The sequence below is a fragment of the Embiotoca jacksoni genome, unplaced genomic scaffold (assembly GCF_022577435.1).
Source record: "Embiotoca jacksoni isolate LCO1_2020_lvr unplaced genomic scaffold, fEmbJac1.0.p SCAF_32, whole genome shotgun sequence".
Taxonomy (NCBI): Eukaryota; Metazoa; Chordata; class Actinopteri; family Embiotocidae; genus Embiotoca; species Embiotoca jacksoni.
The window spans coordinates 4,421,530-4,441,876 of record NW_027185384.1 but is presented as its reverse complement, the minus strand read 5'-3'; the positions used below and the strand labels follow the sequence as shown (position 1 = coordinate 4,441,876).

The 20,347-nt window shown below is 41.9% G+C and overlaps 1 protein-coding gene across 1 annotated transcript; it reads left to right on the top strand.

Moving 5' to 3' along the window:
• The first annotated feature begins 778 nt into the window (after positions 1-778).
• On the top strand, positions 779-19,887 carry ube2h (ubiquitin-conjugating enzyme E2H (UBC8 homolog, yeast)). The gene is made up of 7 exons (XM_069164764.1): positions 779-1,115; positions 15,294-15,370; positions 16,457-16,531; positions 16,631-16,670; positions 17,644-17,696; positions 19,041-19,169; positions 19,360-19,887. Exons 1-7 carry the CDS (start codon positions 1,063-1,065, stop codon positions 19,482-19,484), a joined length of 552 nt encoding a protein of 183 aa, XP_069020865.1. The 5' UTR covers positions 779-1,062; the 3' UTR covers positions 19,485-19,887.
• The last annotated feature ends 460 nt before the right edge of the window (positions 19,888-20,347 follow it).

The window sequence follows — 20,347 nt, the reverse complement described above, 5'->3', positions numbered from 1 at the left end:
GTAACTGAGAAGCTGCTCATCTAGTTGCTGTGGTATGTTATCCTTCAACGCTCACACACCGGCAGCCATTTTGTAGCCTGTACACAACTTAACCTCTTTAATGTGTCGCGGTGGCAGTTACACGAACACAGTATGTTCCTTAGAATTATCTGCATATAAATTACTAAACTTGGTAATTAGTGAGGTCATATGATATCCTTGGGGTTATTTTCAGCTCTAAAAGATTCCCCTTGATTACGTTTTTATTTGTATCCTACAATACTGTATATTTTCGACTTTCAGATAAGTCTGGCCAAAATTCTGTGACTTAATTCATGTGCTCTCAAAAATATTTTAAAAGATGAATGGGCGCCCAGCTGTTCACAGCGGAGAGGAACTGCTCTTCAAAACGACTTGTCAGCTGGGGCCAGACATTTTGGGGGTGCATATGGTGACAGCCCACAAGTGTGGGTGACACCTAATCTGGTGGAGAACATGGAAGACGGCCAGCTCAGTGCTACAACAATGAGGATAACAATAATTACAAAATACTGGAGAATATTAATAACAGGAGTTCTTCTTCTTTTTAAAATTTTTTTTTTTTTTTTTTTTTTTAATTGTAAATCCCTAAATAGAAAACACCAGTGTAAGTAGTGTCAACTGTTGCTGTAACATGAAATTAAACTTACATAAAAAAAAAATAATAATAATAATAATAATTAGATAAACTACAAAGATGGCCATTTATGGTGACGTTTTGGTCGCACATATATGACGCGGGACGGCGGAGGGATCCCTGCTTGTCAGAGCCATGGTCAGGGCGCTGAGAGGCGGTGAACGGCGGAGGTCTAACGTTAGCTCATTAGGATAGAGACACACGCTCAACTGGGAAGACGTTTTCGCTTGTGACCATTTCTGGAAGCAAATGGTAACTTCTGGATAGCACCGTCTTTGCTAGACTTGTCTAGCGTTTCGAGGCGGCGGAAAGGGGGGTGGTGGTTGGTTGGTTGGTGGTGGCGGCGGCGGCGGCGGTGTGCTAGCTTTCAGCTGACTTACTGGTGTCCTGCGGTGGAAATAGCAAAAATGTCGTCTCCAAGTCCGGGTAAAAGGCGAATGGATACCGACGTGGTGAAACTGTATCCTTTCCTGAAACATAAACAACAAGTCTCTCGAATCGCTTGTCTTCGTCCTAATCTGCACGGAAACGTAATATTATTACGCTGACTCTTTTATTATTATTATTATTATTATTATTATTTATATATATTTATTTATCTAATGTGTGCTGCTTGTTTTCCTCGGTTGACCCAAAGCGGAGTGCGAGAGGTGCTTTTCTCTGTGAATGACTGGTGGGTTTTTTTTTTTTTTTTTTTTTTTGTGTAAACAACATTTTTTTTTTTTTTTTTTTTTTTTTTTTTTGGCTAGCAAAGCCAAGTGTTAGCTATTTCTGTCCTGCGAACCTCCAGTCGGTCTCTTATCGGGACATCTGTATTTGTATTTAACATAATCAGATCGGCCACAGCTCCTTTCGAGCATTTTTTTTTTATATATATCTTAATATCATCTGTAACAAACGCTAGCTGTCCCAGCTTTGCTCGTCTGTACAGTATTTGAAAATTACTGCACCATCCGACCACACGCTAACGTTATTCTCCCCTTTCTTTTTTTTGTATTTTATTTTATTTTATTATTTTTCTCCAGGAATGTCTTTTTCATCTTGTTGCACCGACCAATAGATCTGGCAGCGGTAGATTATATCAAAACACCTTGTGGCAATTTTTGGTTTCTTTGTCCAGAGTGCTGTCTTTTCTTGTCTTGTCTTTTCTTTTCTTGTCTTTTCTTTTTCTTTTTCTGGAGGGTGAGAGTTAAGTCAAAGTGCCCCCCCCCCCCTCCCCCTTTTCCTTCACACGTTGACACGGGAGCTTGTTTACATAACGTAACAGAAAAATGCTGCTGTCTTTTGTTCTGCCCTTTAAAAAAAAAAAAAAAAAAAAATAGAAAAATCGCTGGCGTTATTGCAGCGTGTTGTAGCTCTCTGGGTCTGCTTCGCTTTGCAAACCCCTACCACTGGGTTTTTTTTTTTTTTTTTTTTTTTTTTTTTTTTGTAATTGTGTTACTGCATCTGCCACTTGGAAATGTTTTGCCTTGTAACGCTGCTGAGCTGGCTGGTTAATTTCAACATCAAAATGGCCACCTGATCACTGTGTCTCACTGTACTTCAGTGTCTGCAGGCGAATATATGCAAGCCTAACTTGTATCACGGTTATGAGTGTTGGTCATCTTGTTGTTGTTGTTGTTTTTTGTTTTTTTTTGTGTGGAAATACCGGATCTAGAAGTTTAGTGGTACAGCAGGTGTCATGTGCCTGCAGTCGTTTTCACTGGAGAATGCTGAAAACTTTTAGGCAGCATCTAGTGTGTTCTGTTTTTCCCCAAGTCAGTTGTCACCAGTGTTTGCTGTTTGTCCTGCTTGATGTATTTGTTCAGCTCCACTTGGCAGAGTGAGTTGTTGTAAAAGTGAACCGCAACAACACAAAATACCATGTTCTGGAAGAACAGTATGAACTGGTAGCTTTGTTTTTGTCCCAGCTCAGTGGGAACCAGCTTAATGATTGGGTAGCCTGTTACCACCCGGAAACCAGGAGAGGGAGGGACTTAAAACAGCTGATGGGGAAGGCTGTGAAGCTTATTCAAATATGGGGTTAGAAGTGGGCCGGTCAAAATTAACCCAAAAACAAGGGGAGCTGCCCCAACAGGTTCTGTATAATTGTTTAAAAGGAAAAGTTTGAAACTCTTCTTGTTTGGTTTCCCCCAGCTTTTTAATTAGTTTGAAGAATTGTTGTGTTCTGAGTTACTTTGACTTATTTACACATATTATGCCCGACATATTGTCAGACATAACGTGTGTAAATAAGTCTAAAATAAATACTAATTCTGCATTTCATTGTACATCCGGCATCATACCATCCCATTGGAGTTACATATTACAAGCATGTACGTTTGAAACCGCATGTGGCTGCAATATGTGGATTCACATTTACAAAGTTATGTTGAAGCTACATATCTTTCTGTCACTTTGGCCGTATGCCTGAGGCATTCTGTTACGTTTGCGAGCTAGAAACCGTGCTTGTTTAAGCAAGTGTATGCATCCCCCACTCGACACCACTTGTGCGTCGGCTATGGGAGCCGGGACAGAGCGATGAAACAGACAGAACAACAGTTTTTAAGGATTGCAGCGCACACACACACACACATAAATAGCCCTGCGGCAGTAGAAGTACACCTCCTCTCTTTCTTGGTCTACCGGGCTGATGAGCAAGAGCGGTTTGCTGCACGCCACCTGCTCAGTTCTGTACAATGACCTGCGTGTGTTTCACTGGCACCATGCAAGACCAGTGGCCAACAAGTGTTGTAGAAGACCGCCGTGTGTGTTGATGTGTATTCCACAGAGTTGGGTTACATAGAACACGGGTTCACTGCTGACGAGGCAGTGAAGTGACGTGCACCGTCCTGTCCTTCTGTTTGTGTCGTCAGAGGAAAAGCGAGCGGTAAAAGCGTCTTTCTGTGCTCCCTGTGCTTTGCGTCTCCCCCCCCCTGGTGAAACCAAAGCCTGAAACTCACACTGCCTTTGAGACGGGAGGAGAGGCCTCTCGCATTAATTTGCTGTGGTCACCGGAGAGCTGAGGATCTGGAGCGGAGGCCGTGAGGGAATTTGTGAAAATGAATGTCAGAATGACCTCAACATGTAGTATCCCTGGGTTTAAGCTTTGTCCTAAACCAGCTGCTGGATTGTTGCCTGCTTTTAGCGCAAATTGCACATCCTTTGTGTTTACATGCCAGTGTAGCCTCAACTCTTTGTACAGTTTAGTGAAATAGTCACGGAGAAGACATCAAGTATGTTGGTTTACACTGACTTGGCGCTGTATTGTAATGTGTTTCTATTCTTTAACCCCCCCCCCCCCCCCCCTCCTATACAAATGTATAGTCTTGAAGGGAAAGAGATGACATTTATTGTCCAGTTCTTGACCAGACTGAATTCTTCAACCTTAACTTTTTATTATTACCAATGACCGGTGTAACTCTTGACCATTTGGTATTCTGTCTTGCTCCTGGACATGTTCCTTTCATTATGAAACATGATGTTCCCGAACAAGGATCTTAGCATGTGATTATGCCATTTCAAAGAGCTTTACATTCAGCTTGTTGTGTGGGATTGACTGCACATACTGTGTAGGAAGTTGTGCTGTTTGCATGTATTCATCACTGGTCTACTCGCTTTACAAATGCTTCCAAGCAGAAAGCAGCTGGAATTTAAGCACAGGTTAAAAAAAAAAAAAAAAAAAAGTCAAAGCCCGATACGAATGCCAGCACAAGCTCTTGTGGTGTCTGGACTTTGGATTTTAATACAGAGAATGGGACAGAAGAGAAATCCTAGTGATTAATCAGTACAACAGTTTTTGTGTTGTCAAGAGAACCTGAAGAACATAAGAACTCTTTTTTTTAAACCGGGTTTTTGTATAATTTTGATTGATGTTAGTTACTGTTGAGACAATTGTTCTCATTAAGTCTTTAGAATAGCATGAGTCCAAAGACTTGAGATGTATATTTGTTCATATATGCAGTCTCATTGCATCAGAAGGAGTGTTGGGACATTTAATGTCCTTGAAATGGCCTCTTAGTCGTACTTTCCAACCTTTCCGCTGCTGAAAGGCCTGACAGTGACTGGATAACAGTCCTCTGAAGCATGGCCACTGGTAATTTATATTCAAGACAGTTGGGAGTTGTTGAGAGGGGTGTCGCATGCTTAATCTGCCCCTGTATTCATCATGCTACCTGGCACCAATGCTGTACTGTTTTTTTTGTTGTTTTTTTTTAACCCACATATCAGCTGAATCACATTATTAAGGCATTTTGTGTGCTATGTTTGTGGCTCATCTCTCATGAGGTTGGGTTTTCAGAACTTTAGTTTGTCTTAAAGTGAGTGTTGAGGCAGCCTTAAGTAATCCTGATTTATTCAGTTGTCCACAATCACTGGGAAGGCTTGTAAGGGCAGGGTTCACCTCCTCCCTCCCTCCTTTTTTTTTTTCTGTTTTTTTTCTGACTGTCCTGCCTATCACATCCCTCCACCCTCCCTAAGTGGAATACCAATCCTGAGCTTTATCTGCTCTACGCTCAGTATTTTGGCCCCATTGTGCCCTTGTGTCATGACATCCGGATGGCATCAGCGAGCAGATTCTTTTGTATTACCCATTTACAGGAGCCCCTGTGACCTCCACCTCCTGATGCCGTGTCAGACCATGTCACACAGTCACGGGCAGCTAATCTGCACCATTATTGCGGCACTGAACAAACTAGACGCAGTTTACTGTGGGGAAGGAGCCAGCAGTTTACTGCCCTTTGCTAACTGAGAGATTGATGAAATGAATGGAAGTACGGGGAACGCTCTGGTCCGGTTATAACGGTGCATAAGCTAACATGCTTTGTTATTGTGGTGAAATAAACCTTACAGTAGTAGACACAAAGAAGCTAAGAAGGTTGCAGAAAACCTGGGAGGCTAGAGGACCATTTTGCATTATGCTGACGATCGCATTTGGATGTACTGTATGTGTACATAACAAACACAAAACACATGCTGCAGGTTATTCGCAGTCAAAGGATATCTTGTTTGCAGGGGACTCTCCATCATATCTGGTGATGGGCGGTCACCTCAGCCAAGTTGTTTTTTTTCCTCTGCTTGCTTCTGTTAGAAACCAGACTGTTAACCCTAAAGCCCAGTTATCGTTCGTCATCCACGTTCATTGTGGCTCAGGTTTAATATGGAATTAAGGCCGTCAAGATCAAGCTGTGGAAAAGCTGAAACCATGACACTTAAGATTCATTTGGTTTTGTATACAGCCAAATATAGTGCTTGTGCATATTTGTGCAAGATTTATGTGTTGTGGTTCTTGGGCAGTGGGCAAGCTGATATTCATGAAAAGAATGTAATTGTAGGATAAAAAAAAAAAAAAAAATTATTCTCCAACTAAATTACTATAGTCTACAGAAAAGAAAACTGGCTTTCGCAGACACTCTTTTGTGCATCTAACTTTTACTGATGTGGAGTTAGTGCGTCTTTTGTTTAGTCACAATCTCAAGGATCTCTTACTGCCGGTCTGAAAGCTTAAATTTACGACAGTCTCTGTGCTCTTTATGTGGAGTTGGTGTATTTATGCCTTTGTTTGTGTCCGTGCAGGTGTTTTTAAAAAAATATGATACGTCACTGAACCAAAATCCTGCTCTTTGTTATTTTGAGTTCTTTGTGAGTGAACATAAGGTTACCTAATGTAATTGTGGCTGAGGCCCCTTTTAGTAGTCAAGGGGGGGGGGGGGGGGGGGGGGGGGCGCCACCTTGATTGACAGCCCTGTTTTGGGGGTCCAGGAGCAAGGCATCGCTGACAGTAGGAGATTTGAGGCCCTCACTGTTAATCCCAGAGTGCAAACAGCGAAGCTTCCTGCACGCATGGTTGAGTTCCCTTAGAAAAACAGATGGACTGAAGTTCCTCTCTTTGTTTCGGCATGCATTTCTTTTTTTTTTTTTTTCTTTTTTTTCCTTTCTGGCACTGGGGAGATCAGCCTGCCTCTGCCACTCACGTGCACCGGTCCTTTTAATGTGGAAAATCGAAGGAGTGACCATCGGGTAACTACGTGTTTGGTCACATGAGCCGGTGACACTGAATCCTCTCGTCTAAATGTTGACGTAAAAGTGACTCAACGCTCTGTTTCCACTAAAATAACCGACGTATAAAGTAAAAGGACCTTGTACAAAAAAAAGTGGAACCTCTTCTACCCGCACCCTGTACTTGACTCTATCTGCTCATCTGCTGCTGTGCATTTATGGTCTGTGTCCAGTTGATAAAATTCGCCTGGCATCTTTCTCTGACTGTGCTGAATTTCAGGTTAGCTCATCATGTCTGTTGAAATTACATTTTTTTTTTTTTCCCCCTCCCCTGTCTACACAACTGAAAGCAAATCTTGTCTGTTAGATCTGCTCATTAGGCTCCAGCCTCAGATTCAGGCCATTGTTTCTCCTGCCCTGGCTCAGTTTCATGTTCATTAATGATCTTATCTTTTGTACGGACATGCATGCAGCTCAAACACACACACACACACACACACACACACACACACACACACACACAGCCTCTGTGCTGTTTCTGTAAATAGACTGTTGATTTAGTGAAGGGCTGAGAAGGAGGAGCAGCTGAAGGATTCACATTTGATTGCAGTGGGTGGGCTCTCATCTCTCACCACCGAAGACAAAGAACTTCGCCTGTGCATTTCTGTGCAGCTTCGGCTCTCACACCGCGAGGCAACCATCAATATATTGAGGCTCGCTTCTAATAGAAACCAAATCTGCATTCCAAAGTAATTTAATATTTTGGGTTAACTGTTTAAACATTGAGCTATCTTTTGTGTTGTCTTTTTTGAGGTCAATCTTTTTTCTTTTTTCTTTACAAGGATAGCTTTTACATTTTGGTGATTATTTTTTTATTTTTAAAAGTCTTTTGTTTTTTTCTGAAAAGTAGCTGCCACAACCACAGCTGGTGACATACCGGAGGTATTTGTCGTATCGTATGTTGAATGTGCAAACAAATTATGGATATTAACCTTTTGATTTTAAAAGCAGAAATGAAACCGATTTATTCATAGAATTAATTTACTTCCCATTCACCTTCCCGTGAGTGCCTCTACCAGATGTCTACTGGTAGATTCCAGTGAGTCTGGCTTTTTAAGGCCATACGTCCATTGATATGTAAAACCTGCTGCAAAGGTTTTCTTTTGCGCAGACCGCACACGCTGGTCCTCCATCAGCATTTAGACTCTTAATGTGTCAGAAGGAGCTGTACTCTTGGACAACAGGCAGTTTAAGCCCAGCTTTGCTCACTAACACTGACACTTGGGATGTTGAAAGGATACCAATTTAGATTCAGCATTTTGAGCATGTACTAGTTTTCAGTGGTTTAAGGAGAATGCATCTTTTTTTCTTTCTTTTTTTTTTTTCTGAATCGCAACTAGACCTGTTTAAAGTACAACCTGGCATCAGTCTTTTGCACCGTTTTGCTCTTCAAACTTGAGCGACTGTTGGGAAAGCACCTGATGTGGAGATGTGATTCCAAGCGGGAGGCTAACCTGCTTGATAAATGATCCCGTATGTAGTTTGTTAGTAGTTTCGTGAACGAAACAACAACAACAACAACAACAACAAACCGCAAGCGGCTGGTAAAGACAAGGAATTATCAGTGACGTGGCGGCACGAAAGCGTCATCCATTTTACTCATAGCATAGGCCTTTCTCACCTCCTTGGTTTGGGCAAAATGACAGAAAAGGTTTTTTTTAGCTGCTGTCCAGCTCCTTTGCCGCAACGGTTTGTCAGGCATAACTAACGGCAAGCGCAGCATTACCTTAAACTGCCGTGATAATTCACCTCTTTTCAGCAGTAAGTTTGTCAAGATTTCCTCTTTTTATAAACTTTATGAAAATAGATATCTGAGCTTCTGTGGTTATAATGTTTTACAAACAGTACTGTTTCTCCCACAGTGTTTGTTACTATTTTTGTCAAATATATCTAGTTAACGTCATTTAAAACGGTTGGTTAAGTTTGATGCCACTTTGTAGAATCCCTACAGAATCCGCATTGAATTATCTCATCCAATGTGTGGCATATTTTTTTTTTTAAAAAGTGTCATTTTAATTACAGCTTGCTGGATGTAGAAAAATGAAGATGCCTACTGTCATAATTAGGGGTGTGCCATATCGGATCTTTCGCAACGATATCGTAACATTTTCTGATGATGGATAATATTCATATCGGGGGTCGCAACAGTATTCCGACTTGCTAACATAATGTCACGCTGTCGCTCAGTGAAAAGGTGCCTCATGATGTACGGTACGTTATTGCACACGGTAACAACCAGCATGGCTGAAAGGCGGCTCTGCAGTGGAGGAGTTGGTTTCGGCAAAGGGAGCGACTTCAGTGGCATGACAATAGTTTGGTTACAAAAGATCAGATGTTCAACAAACCACAGCGATGTTAATTTTTAACAGAACATTTGAAGGCCAACAGTTGACATTCGTTTTGCTGTATAAACCTCTTGACATTTTGTTGCAACTGCGTATGATCTTGAAATACATCATAACATCTTTTTCAGTATTGTGTCTTTTTGCAGAAATACCCCGAAACATTTAGTCAATTCACTCTAGTAAATAAAAGATTTGTCTCGAGCCGGCTGTAGTTTGGATGAATGGCATCTGCTGGCTCCTCGTCTTCATTCTCATTTTCGTTCCCCTTCAGCTCACCATGTATTCTCTGGATTATCTGCCCACAGAGTCAATGAGCTGCGTTTTTTATTTTTTTTTTTAAATTTTTTTAGAAATGGTTCAGTCAGGCTCCAAATCAAACATTTTGAGTTTTCCTTAAAGTGCGCTAAAGGGAAGGAACCAGCCTGGTGGACAATGCTTTGACCTCAGTATAGAGAGTGGGGGAGTGGTTCAGTGAGGTTGGCTGGTGACGACTGCGGGGGAGAACGGTATTTGTTTTGCTGTTGAGTTGATTAAATCACACTCGCACAGCAACACCCTGCCTATCACTCGCTCTGCCTGCTGTGGTCGGATGGTTGCTGCGCTACACTGGCTGCCTCGGTTTTCAGACGGCAGAGTGTCGTGGAGGTCACAGTAATCCCGCTCGGCTCAGTGCGGCGCACTAATACATGCAAAATTGAATGCACAAACATAGGATTGGACTTTAAGAGGAACAGTGCACATTGTATAGATAAAGGTGCGTGTTGGCTGAGATTTCAAACAGGCAAACCTTCTTAAACTCGTAGTCTCGTGCATGATTTTTTTTTTTTTTTTTTTTTTTTTTTTTATTATTCCTCAGGTTGTCTCAGCGAGGCCCTGTATCTCAGAACCCATATTGGAAGAAAGAACAGAGTTTTTGTTGGTGAAATGCTGGCATTTAATTCATCGTCCGTTTCATAATTGTTGCATATGGCTACTCACTGTTGCTCTGTTTTGTAAAATAGAGCTTGCCGTCTTTGAAACGAACCGCTGTGTCTTTTGTAGTTAATAGATATTTTAGCGTTTCTTTTGCAAGTTATATTTGGGTGTCATGGTGGAGGAAACCTACCCGTTGCGTACACCCTGAGGACAGCTGCATTTCCTGCCTTTCATCTGCAAGGCCTTTGATTATACGTTGTTGCTACAATTTGTGTGCAAGGGAGAGAAAGTGAAAGAGAGGTCGATGCCTCAGAGTTCCTCATCTCTGAATGTGCTCCTTGCTGTGGTAGTCTCGGTGAAAGTTAGTGTTTCTTCTTCCTTTTAGAAATAACAGAACTGACAAGTTAACTTCATCTAAGCATGCTATACAACCTGTCACTGCTGAATTACTGCAAGAGCACCAATCAGTTCAATTTTCACCGCGTTCGGCACAAACCCGCCGTTCAAAGGAAGAGTCTCCATGCTAATGTTGACATATCGGTCACCTTGGAATCTGGATTGATTCTCTCAAACCAGTAGAGCATAAATCCTCTTCTTTAGGTCAAAAATCATCGTCATTCTTGGCCTGCAGTATCGTCCACGGCAACAATGCTATTCGCATCCACAGATCTGCCTTCAAGGCTGAATCGGCATTCTACAAGTTGAAGTCTCATTTCCTTTTCTTCGCTATCTTTCTGCCTCTCTCTCTCTCTCTCTCTCTCTCTCTCTCTCTCTCTCTCTCTCTCTCTCTCTCTCTCTCTCTCTCTCATGTGTTTCTTTCACATTTAAGTAACTCTTGTGATTGTCCTATCTTGCCCTTTTGTCCCCTGTTTCAACCCATTGCTCTGTTGGCTGTTCTTATTCTTTCTTTTTTATGTTCAGGTTCCCTGCTGGCTTTTTCGGGGGTTGTGGGATATCGGTGCCTTTCAGGCAGAGTCTCATCTTTGCCTTTTCCTTCTGAAATCCAAGCAGTCTCCTTCGCTGGTCAGTGCCATTAATAACTGGAAATTTGTCATGGGGTCCCTTCTGTAATTCATTAACCCATTGCTTTCCTGTGTCTTAAAAGGATTACTTGAATCTGGAGGTGTCAGCATGTGGTCAGAGTATTGTATGTTGACATGTCAATAGTCTAACATGACTTGTACAGTCACTTTGATTGTTTTTGATAATATTTATCAAAGTCATAAAGATGTAAGGTTTTACTCGGGTAATATTACTGAACATTTAGTGTTTCAGAAACTGAAAATATACAAAAATGAGAAAGAAAATAAATAGTTAATATTGCATTCTAAACATGTATTACATCTTTCTGAGATAATACACGAAGCGATGGTCCGTGTCACCAGATCAACAACTTCTGTCTCTGAGAGGGAAATGTTTGAGCTTGTTTGACAGAGGGATGTTTATGATTCTCCATCACGTTTCATTTTCCATACTTGGATGGGATATTTTGATCCCTTGGTCAGACACGGACAGTTGCCCGAAGGAACCAGAAGGAAAACAAGACATGTCTACACCACAACCGTAAATGCTATTTACTGTATATTTTTATGTACTTTATAAAGTTAAAATAAAAATAAATAAAAAAAATTAAAAAAGGATCAGGATAACATTGACCTTAATCCTGGAGTAAACTTTATGAGTATAATTGCTGGTCTGAAAGTGGCCTTTTTAGACCTTTTTTTTTTCCTTCTTCTTCTTCTTCTTCTTCTACACAGTGTTTTCACTTGTGAGCGTGTGTTTTGGAGTCAGAGTGCCCTCATATGAAGAAACGGTGTTGACACAGGAGGCACGGCTGCTGTGGCAGTTCAGGACTTTGTGGGTTGTTGCGAGGATGTACGTATGTATGTTCTTCTGCTTTGATTGGGCCCTGTGTATCAGATTATATGTGTGCATACAAGGATACTGACCCGGTGCTACCCACAGATTATGATTTATCTTTACTAATCCAAGGTAGGGGGATGGACAGATCGTCATTATACTATGACTGGGCAACAAGTAAATACGGAACCTTGATCAAAACGCTGTTGTTTTTGTTGAAACCATTTAATCCTTGTTGAGTGACAATGACTGGGTTGAAAAGCACATTATAATACGTAATATAAAACATCCTATCGAGATACAGATGTGCTTTAATGTTTGTGAATTGTTAATATTTCTGCAAGTGCGACCTAAAAACACCGTCGTATTTTCACACAAGTACTAAAATTAGACGAGGAGAACCCAGTTAAACAATCGTGATAAAAAAATATTAAGCAAAATGATCCAGTATTACACATCTGTGAGGTATGTGAACGTCCGGGATTAGCGGATGATTTAAAGGTAAAATTATTGTCTGGTGTGAGTCAGCGCCATATTTTACTCGTAGAAAGCGGATCTATCAAAGTCTGACCTTTTTTATAACGGGTTTGTGGAAATGTATCGTGGCATGAACAGAGGAGATTTCTCTCTTTGACATTGACTAATATTAATGTCCACGAGGACAGTCAACAGCAAAGGTGTGCCCGGCAGGGTTAGGAGGAGAAAATAATTTAACTGGAATTACACATGGAAGCGAGGCGTGCACCATATCTTAAAGTTTACAATAATATAAATAAATACAAAAAAAAATTGTATAATGTTTTTTTTTTTTTTTAAATCTTGGTGATAATGGCAGGGGTCAGACTTGTTGATACAATGACGTCATGCTTAAGTAACGCCATAACGTGTGTAATAGAAGCACATAAACACAACATTTAAGTGCTTCAAATATAAATGTATTATGCATTCAAGCACCTTTTTTATATAACCCAATTCTTGATTAAATGCCAACTATTAAGGGAAATTCAAGTTTCCTTTCCTGTGTCATGTCACCATTCTATTAAAACACCAAAGAAACGGCGGGTGGAGCTGATAGTTAATTGGTATGTGCTGTGTATGCTGCATGTACCCTGCCTATCCAGTTCTGTGACAGTCCACTTGGCCGCCTCTCAACTAAACTAAACTCTCAACCTGTCTTCCACTCCATCAGACAGTTGAATTTACGCGCTCTACCAGGAGCTTCCCCTTTCCAGTGTGAGGGAGCTGTTGGTGGGAGATTGTACTTGTCTTGTGATGATTTTTGACAGATCAATCGGAGCAACGTGAGCTACTCCTTCTCCCCCAACTCCTCCTCCTCTCACATGATCTCGATACGTGGATGCTTCCACGTCATTGAGGCCTCTGACCTTTACATTTGTACTCGCTTGTCATTTTTTTGGTGTCTCGTGAACGTGAACTCGCCCTGCTATCACAGCATTCTGTAAACGTCTCCTCTTAACCGAATGTCTGGATGTTGTATGTAAAAACTTCATGTGGCACAAACGAGATCGGTTCCTCTCCATCAGTATGGCCAATGTCAATTAGCCCACAGCAATAATCGGTGTCGATTCAACTCCGTTAATAGCTTGGCCCCGACCACGCCTCACTGCTGCCATTCCATAACATAACACACACACACACACACACACACACATACACATGCACATGCACATACACAGTCCATACCATCCCCCTCTTTTGCACTGCTGCGCTCCCTCATGTAGTTGTACACACATCTACTCACACGCCAGTGGCTGTACTCTCAGTTAGGTGCATAGATGTCCTTAGATGAAGGGCAAAGCAGGATGAGCTGCAGAATGTAAACACCGCGCACGCAATGTGGCGTAGAAGGAGCGTTTGTTTAAGCACGGGGCTGGTTGTTGTTTTTGTAAGTGAGCTTCAGATGACTGTCGGATTCTGTGGTTATTCATTCTGACTTGCACGTTGCATCAAGGAGCCTCACAGCGGCTCCTTGACTCGAACACGAGAAGTCAGAACAGAGAGGTTCCTCTTCTGTCTGACAATGACACATTTCCTTGCCGAAGCCAGAGATTCAGTCTGCTCTTAGCAGACTCAACCAGAGCCTAAAATAACCTCCAGTTTGATTTAACCCTTTGGGGTCAGTGCTACTGCTAATGGGACACGCACTCGATCAGGATTGACAAGCCAGCTGCTGCTCTGAGGCACGGAAAACTGATTTTTTTTTTTTTTTTATCCCATCTTTTGTCTGTAATATGCTCCGCCGGTCTTTCACTCTCAATTTGTAACATTTTTCTGCTTTTTCTTTTCTACATGTTATTTACTCGTTCAGTCTCTCTGCTTTATTTCCCACAGTTCGACCCGCTGTTGACATTAATGGGAAATGAGTGATTTTGTTTTTTTGTAGGTGTAATGTTTGATTTGCCATGTGACACACTGGATAAATATAAGGTGCTATTCTTTAGGGTTTGTTATTGTTGTAACTGGAGTAGCAGAGGAAAACACTGATTTCCTTCACTAACAATCATAAACGTCTCCTGTGGTTTGGGTAAATACAGGCTTTGTAAATCTTAGCTGTTGGGGTTTGGAGAAAGATTAAATCAGGCACCTAAACACTTTAAATGTTCACAGAATATACATTATTTGCTGTCTGTTGCATGGAGATGGTTAGATTCAGTTAATTTCGAGAGCACAAATGAAATGGTCAGAAATCTATAACGCGTCACACAACTACTAAAGGAGACCAACGTGAGTCTGAAGTCTGCATTTCGGATGTTTTCGACACTTTATTTTGCTCTTGTGCAAAGGCTCCCTAACACAACAGTTTAATAGTGCTGGTTGCACAAACGAAGTTGTTTGTCATACTGAGATCCTCTTTTCACTCTGATGCTCAAACAGGCTCCACGCAGTGAGCACGTTGGGTTTCGTCAGCAGTTATGGGTCGTAACATTAAACTTGTAGAAGTCCAAGAGGCTATTAGACAGAGGCTTAGTGACAGATGGAAAGTGTCACGCACGGGTGGCCAGATGAAGGATGGGTGAACACTTCACGTTCAGTACGGGATATTAATGAATTGTGCAGCAGGACAACTAGGCATGAAGCTATCAATTGTCATTGAGAGTAAGTCCCCAGGACTCCGAGTCAGAACAGAATCCAAGTGTAATGTCCCTGCATTGATTTGTTTTCATTATCTGTCAGAAGCTATCGTTTCTCTCTTTCGTCTTCATAACTCTGTGCTGTAAAAAAAAAAAAAAAAAAAAAAAATGTTGGGTAGAGGAGAGAGAAAAGGTCAAACTCTTATGTCTTTGCCTTCCTCGCAGCAAAGCATGTGATGATGAGTTGCACTGAGAACAACCGCAGCTAATTATTATTTCCCAGAGAAGCCAAATTGTGACCCTGATTATTATTCAAAAATATCCCCTCATGTTTGTTTTAGCTTGTGTGTGTGCGCAGTCGTGAAGCCATTCTCCTTGACAGCCTTACAGCATCGAGAGCAAGCATGAAGTCACCATCCTCAGCGGACTCAATGAATTTGTAGTGAAGTTTTTCGGACCACAAGGAAGTAAGTGTTTGTCTTTTCTGATCTACCACATTTTTTTTTTTTTTTTTTTTTTTTTTTTTACGAAAACCTTGTTCTTTCTCATTAATGTGTTCTATAAAGTCGATGTTATATTTAGGATTTGTTTTCATTTAGTTTTCTGGGAATTTTAAACAAATACACGTGTGTGTGTGTGTGTGTGTGTGTGTGTGTGTGTGTGTGTGTGTGTGTGTGTGCTTCTGGCACTGCTGTCCCATAAACATCACTATCAGCTAAACATCACTATCAGGTTTTGTTTTTTTTAACAGTGATGATTAGCTGAACTCCAAACAGAGCAATGAAGTGACGATGATTGTCCGACGTGGGGACAGACGGTGCTTAAATATCAGTCATCCTCTTGTTTGAAACATGAAGACAAGTTCTTCACACCAGACCAGGAACGCAAAACGGATTGAAACCAGGCCTGAGGCCACAAAGACTAAAACGGAGGGGAGCCGGGCTTGAAGGGAATTTTGGACGATGAGTGGCCTCATCAGCAGGAAATAACTTCTTTCATATGCTGTTCGCAACATCTGTAGCATTAAAACCACTGCCACTTATGCATCAGTGACGGGAGGAAGTGGGTGTTTATGATGCCTCGAAAAGATGTCACATAAAATGGTGCTGCTGCTGTGTGTGTGTGTGTGTGTGTGTGTGTGTGTGTGTGTGTGTGTGTGTGTGTGTGTGTGTGTGTGTGTGTGTGTGTGCGTGCGCTGTTCAGTTTCAGTGCAGCACATGAGGGTCCTGTTACACACGGCTATTCTGGGAGAGCACCGCACACTCACTGAATCTCAGCCTCTTCCTCTTTTGATGTCAGTGTATTATTTGGAAGTAAAGAATTCTCCTGAGCTGAAATACACGACTGCATGAAATGGTAGAGAGAAATGAGGAGTGTGGCTCGCGTGCAGCGGAGGAAATTGATATTACTGTGCAGCGACTAAATCCCTTTAGGTGCACGAAGGATGGAATAAAATGTTCCGGGGGGGGGAGAGTCCATCCTCTGCTCAACAGTGTTCTTTTTTTAAAAATTATTATTATTTATTTATCGTGTCCTCTCGTTACTCTGTTCAGCGCCGTACGAGGGAGGTGTTTGGAAAGTGCGAGTAGATCTTCCTGATAAATACCCCTTCAAATCGCCATCGATAGGTAAGAGCTCCACGCTGTCACGCAGAATTACAAGATCGTGTTTTAGGTTGTGGGTTTATTTTTTTTACACCGTCCTCATTTCTGCCTTATGTTTTTCAGGATTCATGAACAAGATTTTTCATCCCAACATTGATGAAGCGTAAGTTGATTTCAGTCATTTGTGTTTTGTTTTTTTCTGGGTTTTGCTCACTTTAAGTCTACTATGGCATTATTGATACTGGAACTTAACACTCGAATAGAAAAACCTCGTGTATTGAAGCTCATGAAGTGATATTCGCATGTTATGTCATGCCTGTCTCCATGTAAACCATAAACAATGTTTGAATCAATTTTCTACTGCTTTTTTTTTATATAGCTTCTTTATAGCTAGTTTTTGGCTCTGAAAATGTTTTAAAAAAAAAAGAAAAGAAAAAAAGACAATCTTGTGTTGTGACCTGCTCCTGGTGAACCACTTTGTTTTTCTGGTCCCATTAATCCACTGCTAAGAGGCCGCACATTCCTCAAGCGTGGGTCCCTGGGAGGACCTGACGGACAGGCCGAACTTGTGCCTCCTCCCCAAATGTGACAGTTTGGCCCCAGAAAGGCCAAAAACAATAGAAACGACCTACATAATGTGAATGCTACTGGTAAACTGTGGCAAGTTCAATTACACCTATATTATTAAAGTAACATGTTAACACTTAAGGCCTGATGAAAAACAGCCAAATAGTGTGAAATGTGTGTAGTAAATATAGTTATGTAACTTCAATTTCTCAATGAAGACCTGTGGTTGACGGTAGGAACCGACTCGGGGGTTTATGTCTGTCTTAAATGACTGAAGCTTCATATAAACTTCCTCACTGGCCTGCTTTAAGTCATATATGCCAGTGACAGACCAGTCTGGTCACGTGACCTTTCACAGCTTTCTGATTTGACAAGAACTGTACAGTTAGACCGCATTTAATTTATTAGAACAGCTGTTGCTAATTTCTGTATATCGCTGCCACGTGTGAAGCCCCGCTTGACGTGGGACTGTTGAGAAAACTTCGAGTCACACAGCGACACAAATGGACTCCGTCTTACCTCGGTTTTGCCTTTGACCCACTACTTCTGTTCTCTTCTCGGGTTCCCAGGTCAGGGACGGTGTGCTTAGATGTCATCAACCAGACATGGACAGCCCTTTATGGTGAGTGGCCACGCGCTCTCTCTCTCTCTCTCTCTCTGTGTGTGTGTGTGTGTGTGTGTGTGTGTGTGTGTGTGTGTGAAGTTCCCCCTGCTGAGGGTTCTGTGAATATGTGTGAAGCTCTTGACACGATGCCATCAGCAAAAGAACAAAAACAAAAAAAACGAAGAAAAAAAAAAAACACGCCCGGCGGTCCCACGCTCACATCTGACCGTGGTGCGCCGTTGCCCCTAATCTACTTACTTACCGTGGGGGAAAAAGTGAGCACTAATGAGGTAATACCTTCACCCAGCAAGGTCAGACAACAGTCACCTTCGACAGGAGTGATTTACTGTCTGTCAGCTGTGAGAACAATACTCGCATGCTCTCGATGGCGGCGATTCTACTTTGCTTTTCTCACTGTCACCGTGTCCCTGCTGCTCTCCATCTCCATGTCCCCGTACCCGTTTCTCTGTACATTTCCCCATTCATTTCTCATTACATCCCCTCTACAGGGCGAAAACAGCTCTCGAGCAGTTTAAAATGACTTTACAGTAATGTACCTAGCAGATGTTTTAGCATCCCTCACTATTTATTTGAACTGGTGTTCTGACTCAGGGGAATGTCAGGGCCCTAAATGGTATTTACACAACTTGATTACAAGATTTTTTTTTTTTTTTTTTTTTTTTTTTTATAGATTCCTAGATTATTATTATCGTCTTCCTTTTTTCTGTCAGGTCAGCCTTCCTGTAGAATCACAGTATTTTTGTTCTTGTGTAAAATGCTGCAGGTTGTGTTTTGTTGAGGTTTTTTTGTTAAACGGGAATCAGATTGGACAAACATGGAAAGAACAGGCCAATCAGCCGAGCATTGTGGGTAGAGAAAAAGCAACTGATTTAATCTCATAAACATCACAATCCTACACAATGGACTTGGAAAGTGTTTGCTTTTCCAACTTGACTGGACCCAACAGTGACACCTAGGAGACGAGAGGAGAATTGCAGGGTTTCCAGCAGGCCTCGGCTCTGAGTAACAGCTGAGGCAGAGAGCTAGTGAAAGGAGATTAGTGAGGTTGTAACCTCCATGAAGCTGTCGGGCTGAGGGTTTTAAATCTGTGGTCCGTTACCGTGCATCTTTTTGTTTCGTCATCACCGTCTCTGAATGTGACTCATTAATAACTGAGTCACCAGTTTTATACAAGATGCATCACTGGCAAAGTATTGGCTGATGCTCAGATTTGGAAGAAGCCTGAAGGTAACTTTCATGAAATAATCACAATCATATCAATATTAGACCATTTAACTCTTTTTTTTTTTTCTTTTTTTTTTCTCTCTCTCTCTCTCTGCGTGTTGTCTTCTTCTTTTCCAGATCTGACCAATATCTTTGAGTCGTTCCTGCCCCAACTGCTGGCTTACCCAAACCCCATCGATCCCCTGAATGGAGATGCAGCTGCCATGTACCTTCATCGGCCAGAGGAGTACAAGCAGAAAATCAAAGGTTCAACCTAATAAAACACGTCGGGTGTCGATCAGATTATTAGATTACATTGCACGCCGGGAAAAATGGAATTTCCCACGTTTATAATCCAGCAAAAATGTCATAAACGATCCCGAGTTTTGTCCCTGTTGCGGCCGCGCGACTTCCTCTCCTCTGAAGTCTGTCCTCTTGTCTTTCTTTCCCTCCGCAGAGTACATCCAGAAATATGCAACAGAGGAGGCTCTCAAGGAGCAGGAAGAGGGGGCAGGCGACTCTTCATCTGAAAGCTCCATGTCTGATTTCTCAGAAGACGAGGCCCAGGACATGGAGTTGTAGTAATAGGAGGGCTCCCCCATCCCGCCCCCCTCCTTTAACCCCCCTCCCCCCCTCCCTCCCCCCACAGAGACTATATTTGATTTCCTAACCATGAGAAAGCAGACTTATAATATTCATATTTAAGCAAGTTGATTTTTTTATTATTATTATTATTATTATTATTATTATTATTATTATTATTACTACTAAACAAGGATTTTTATGGATATCTAGCCTTTGGTGTGTTTGACAGACACCCCTCCCGTTCTGTAGCTGTTTCTCCCTACACGGATGTTGCGATTGCGTTCACACCCTCCGCCTGTCACTTCCACATTTATTTGGTGCGTCATGTAGGAAGTTTCCCTGTGAACGTCTGATTTCTCTACTCAAATTTCACTTTATGAAATATAACCTTCCAGTTTGATCTGAATCGTAGTTTTTTTTTCTTCTTCTTCTTCTTCCTTTCTTTTCTTTTCTGTTTCCACAATGCTAAATGACTCTGACCGCTACGGAGCTGCTGAGGTCTCGCTTGTCCCCCGGTGTGCATCGCCACGGCGATATTCTGTTGTAAAGACGGTAATTTAAAGGCCCACAATCCCTCGTGGGGGGGGGGGGGGTCTGAGCACACCTTACATAAAGCGCGGTGCCGTCGGACATTCGTAAATCAACCGGGAAATACTTCCTAAGCATATCTTTTTTAACATATTGAAAGACATGAGACATGCCAGTAAGAAATACTGTCTTTTCTTTCTGCTTCGGTTTGGCTGTTACATTACGTTTTGTTACTCTTTGTTGATCTTCTGCGGCGCCCGCCTGTGCAGTGGAAAATACACGCTGGACACGGTCAGGTCTCGGAAAAATAAATAGACTTTTAATGCATGTCT

Excerpts from the sequence above, each read along its gene's own strand:
- ube2h (XM_069164764.1), top strand. The coding sequence starts at position 1,063 with ATGTCGTCTCCAAGTCCGGGTAAAAGGCGAATGGATACCGACGTGGTG. Across the intron at positions 16,671-17,643 it reads CATCCCAACATTGATGAAGC|GTCAGGGACGGTGTGCTTAG; the intron begins GTAAGTTGATTT and ends TCGGGTTCCCAG. Across the intron at positions 19,170-19,359 it reads GTACAAGCAGAAAATCAAAG|AGTACATCCAGAAATATGCA; the intron begins GTTCAACCTAAT and ends TTCCCTCCGCAG.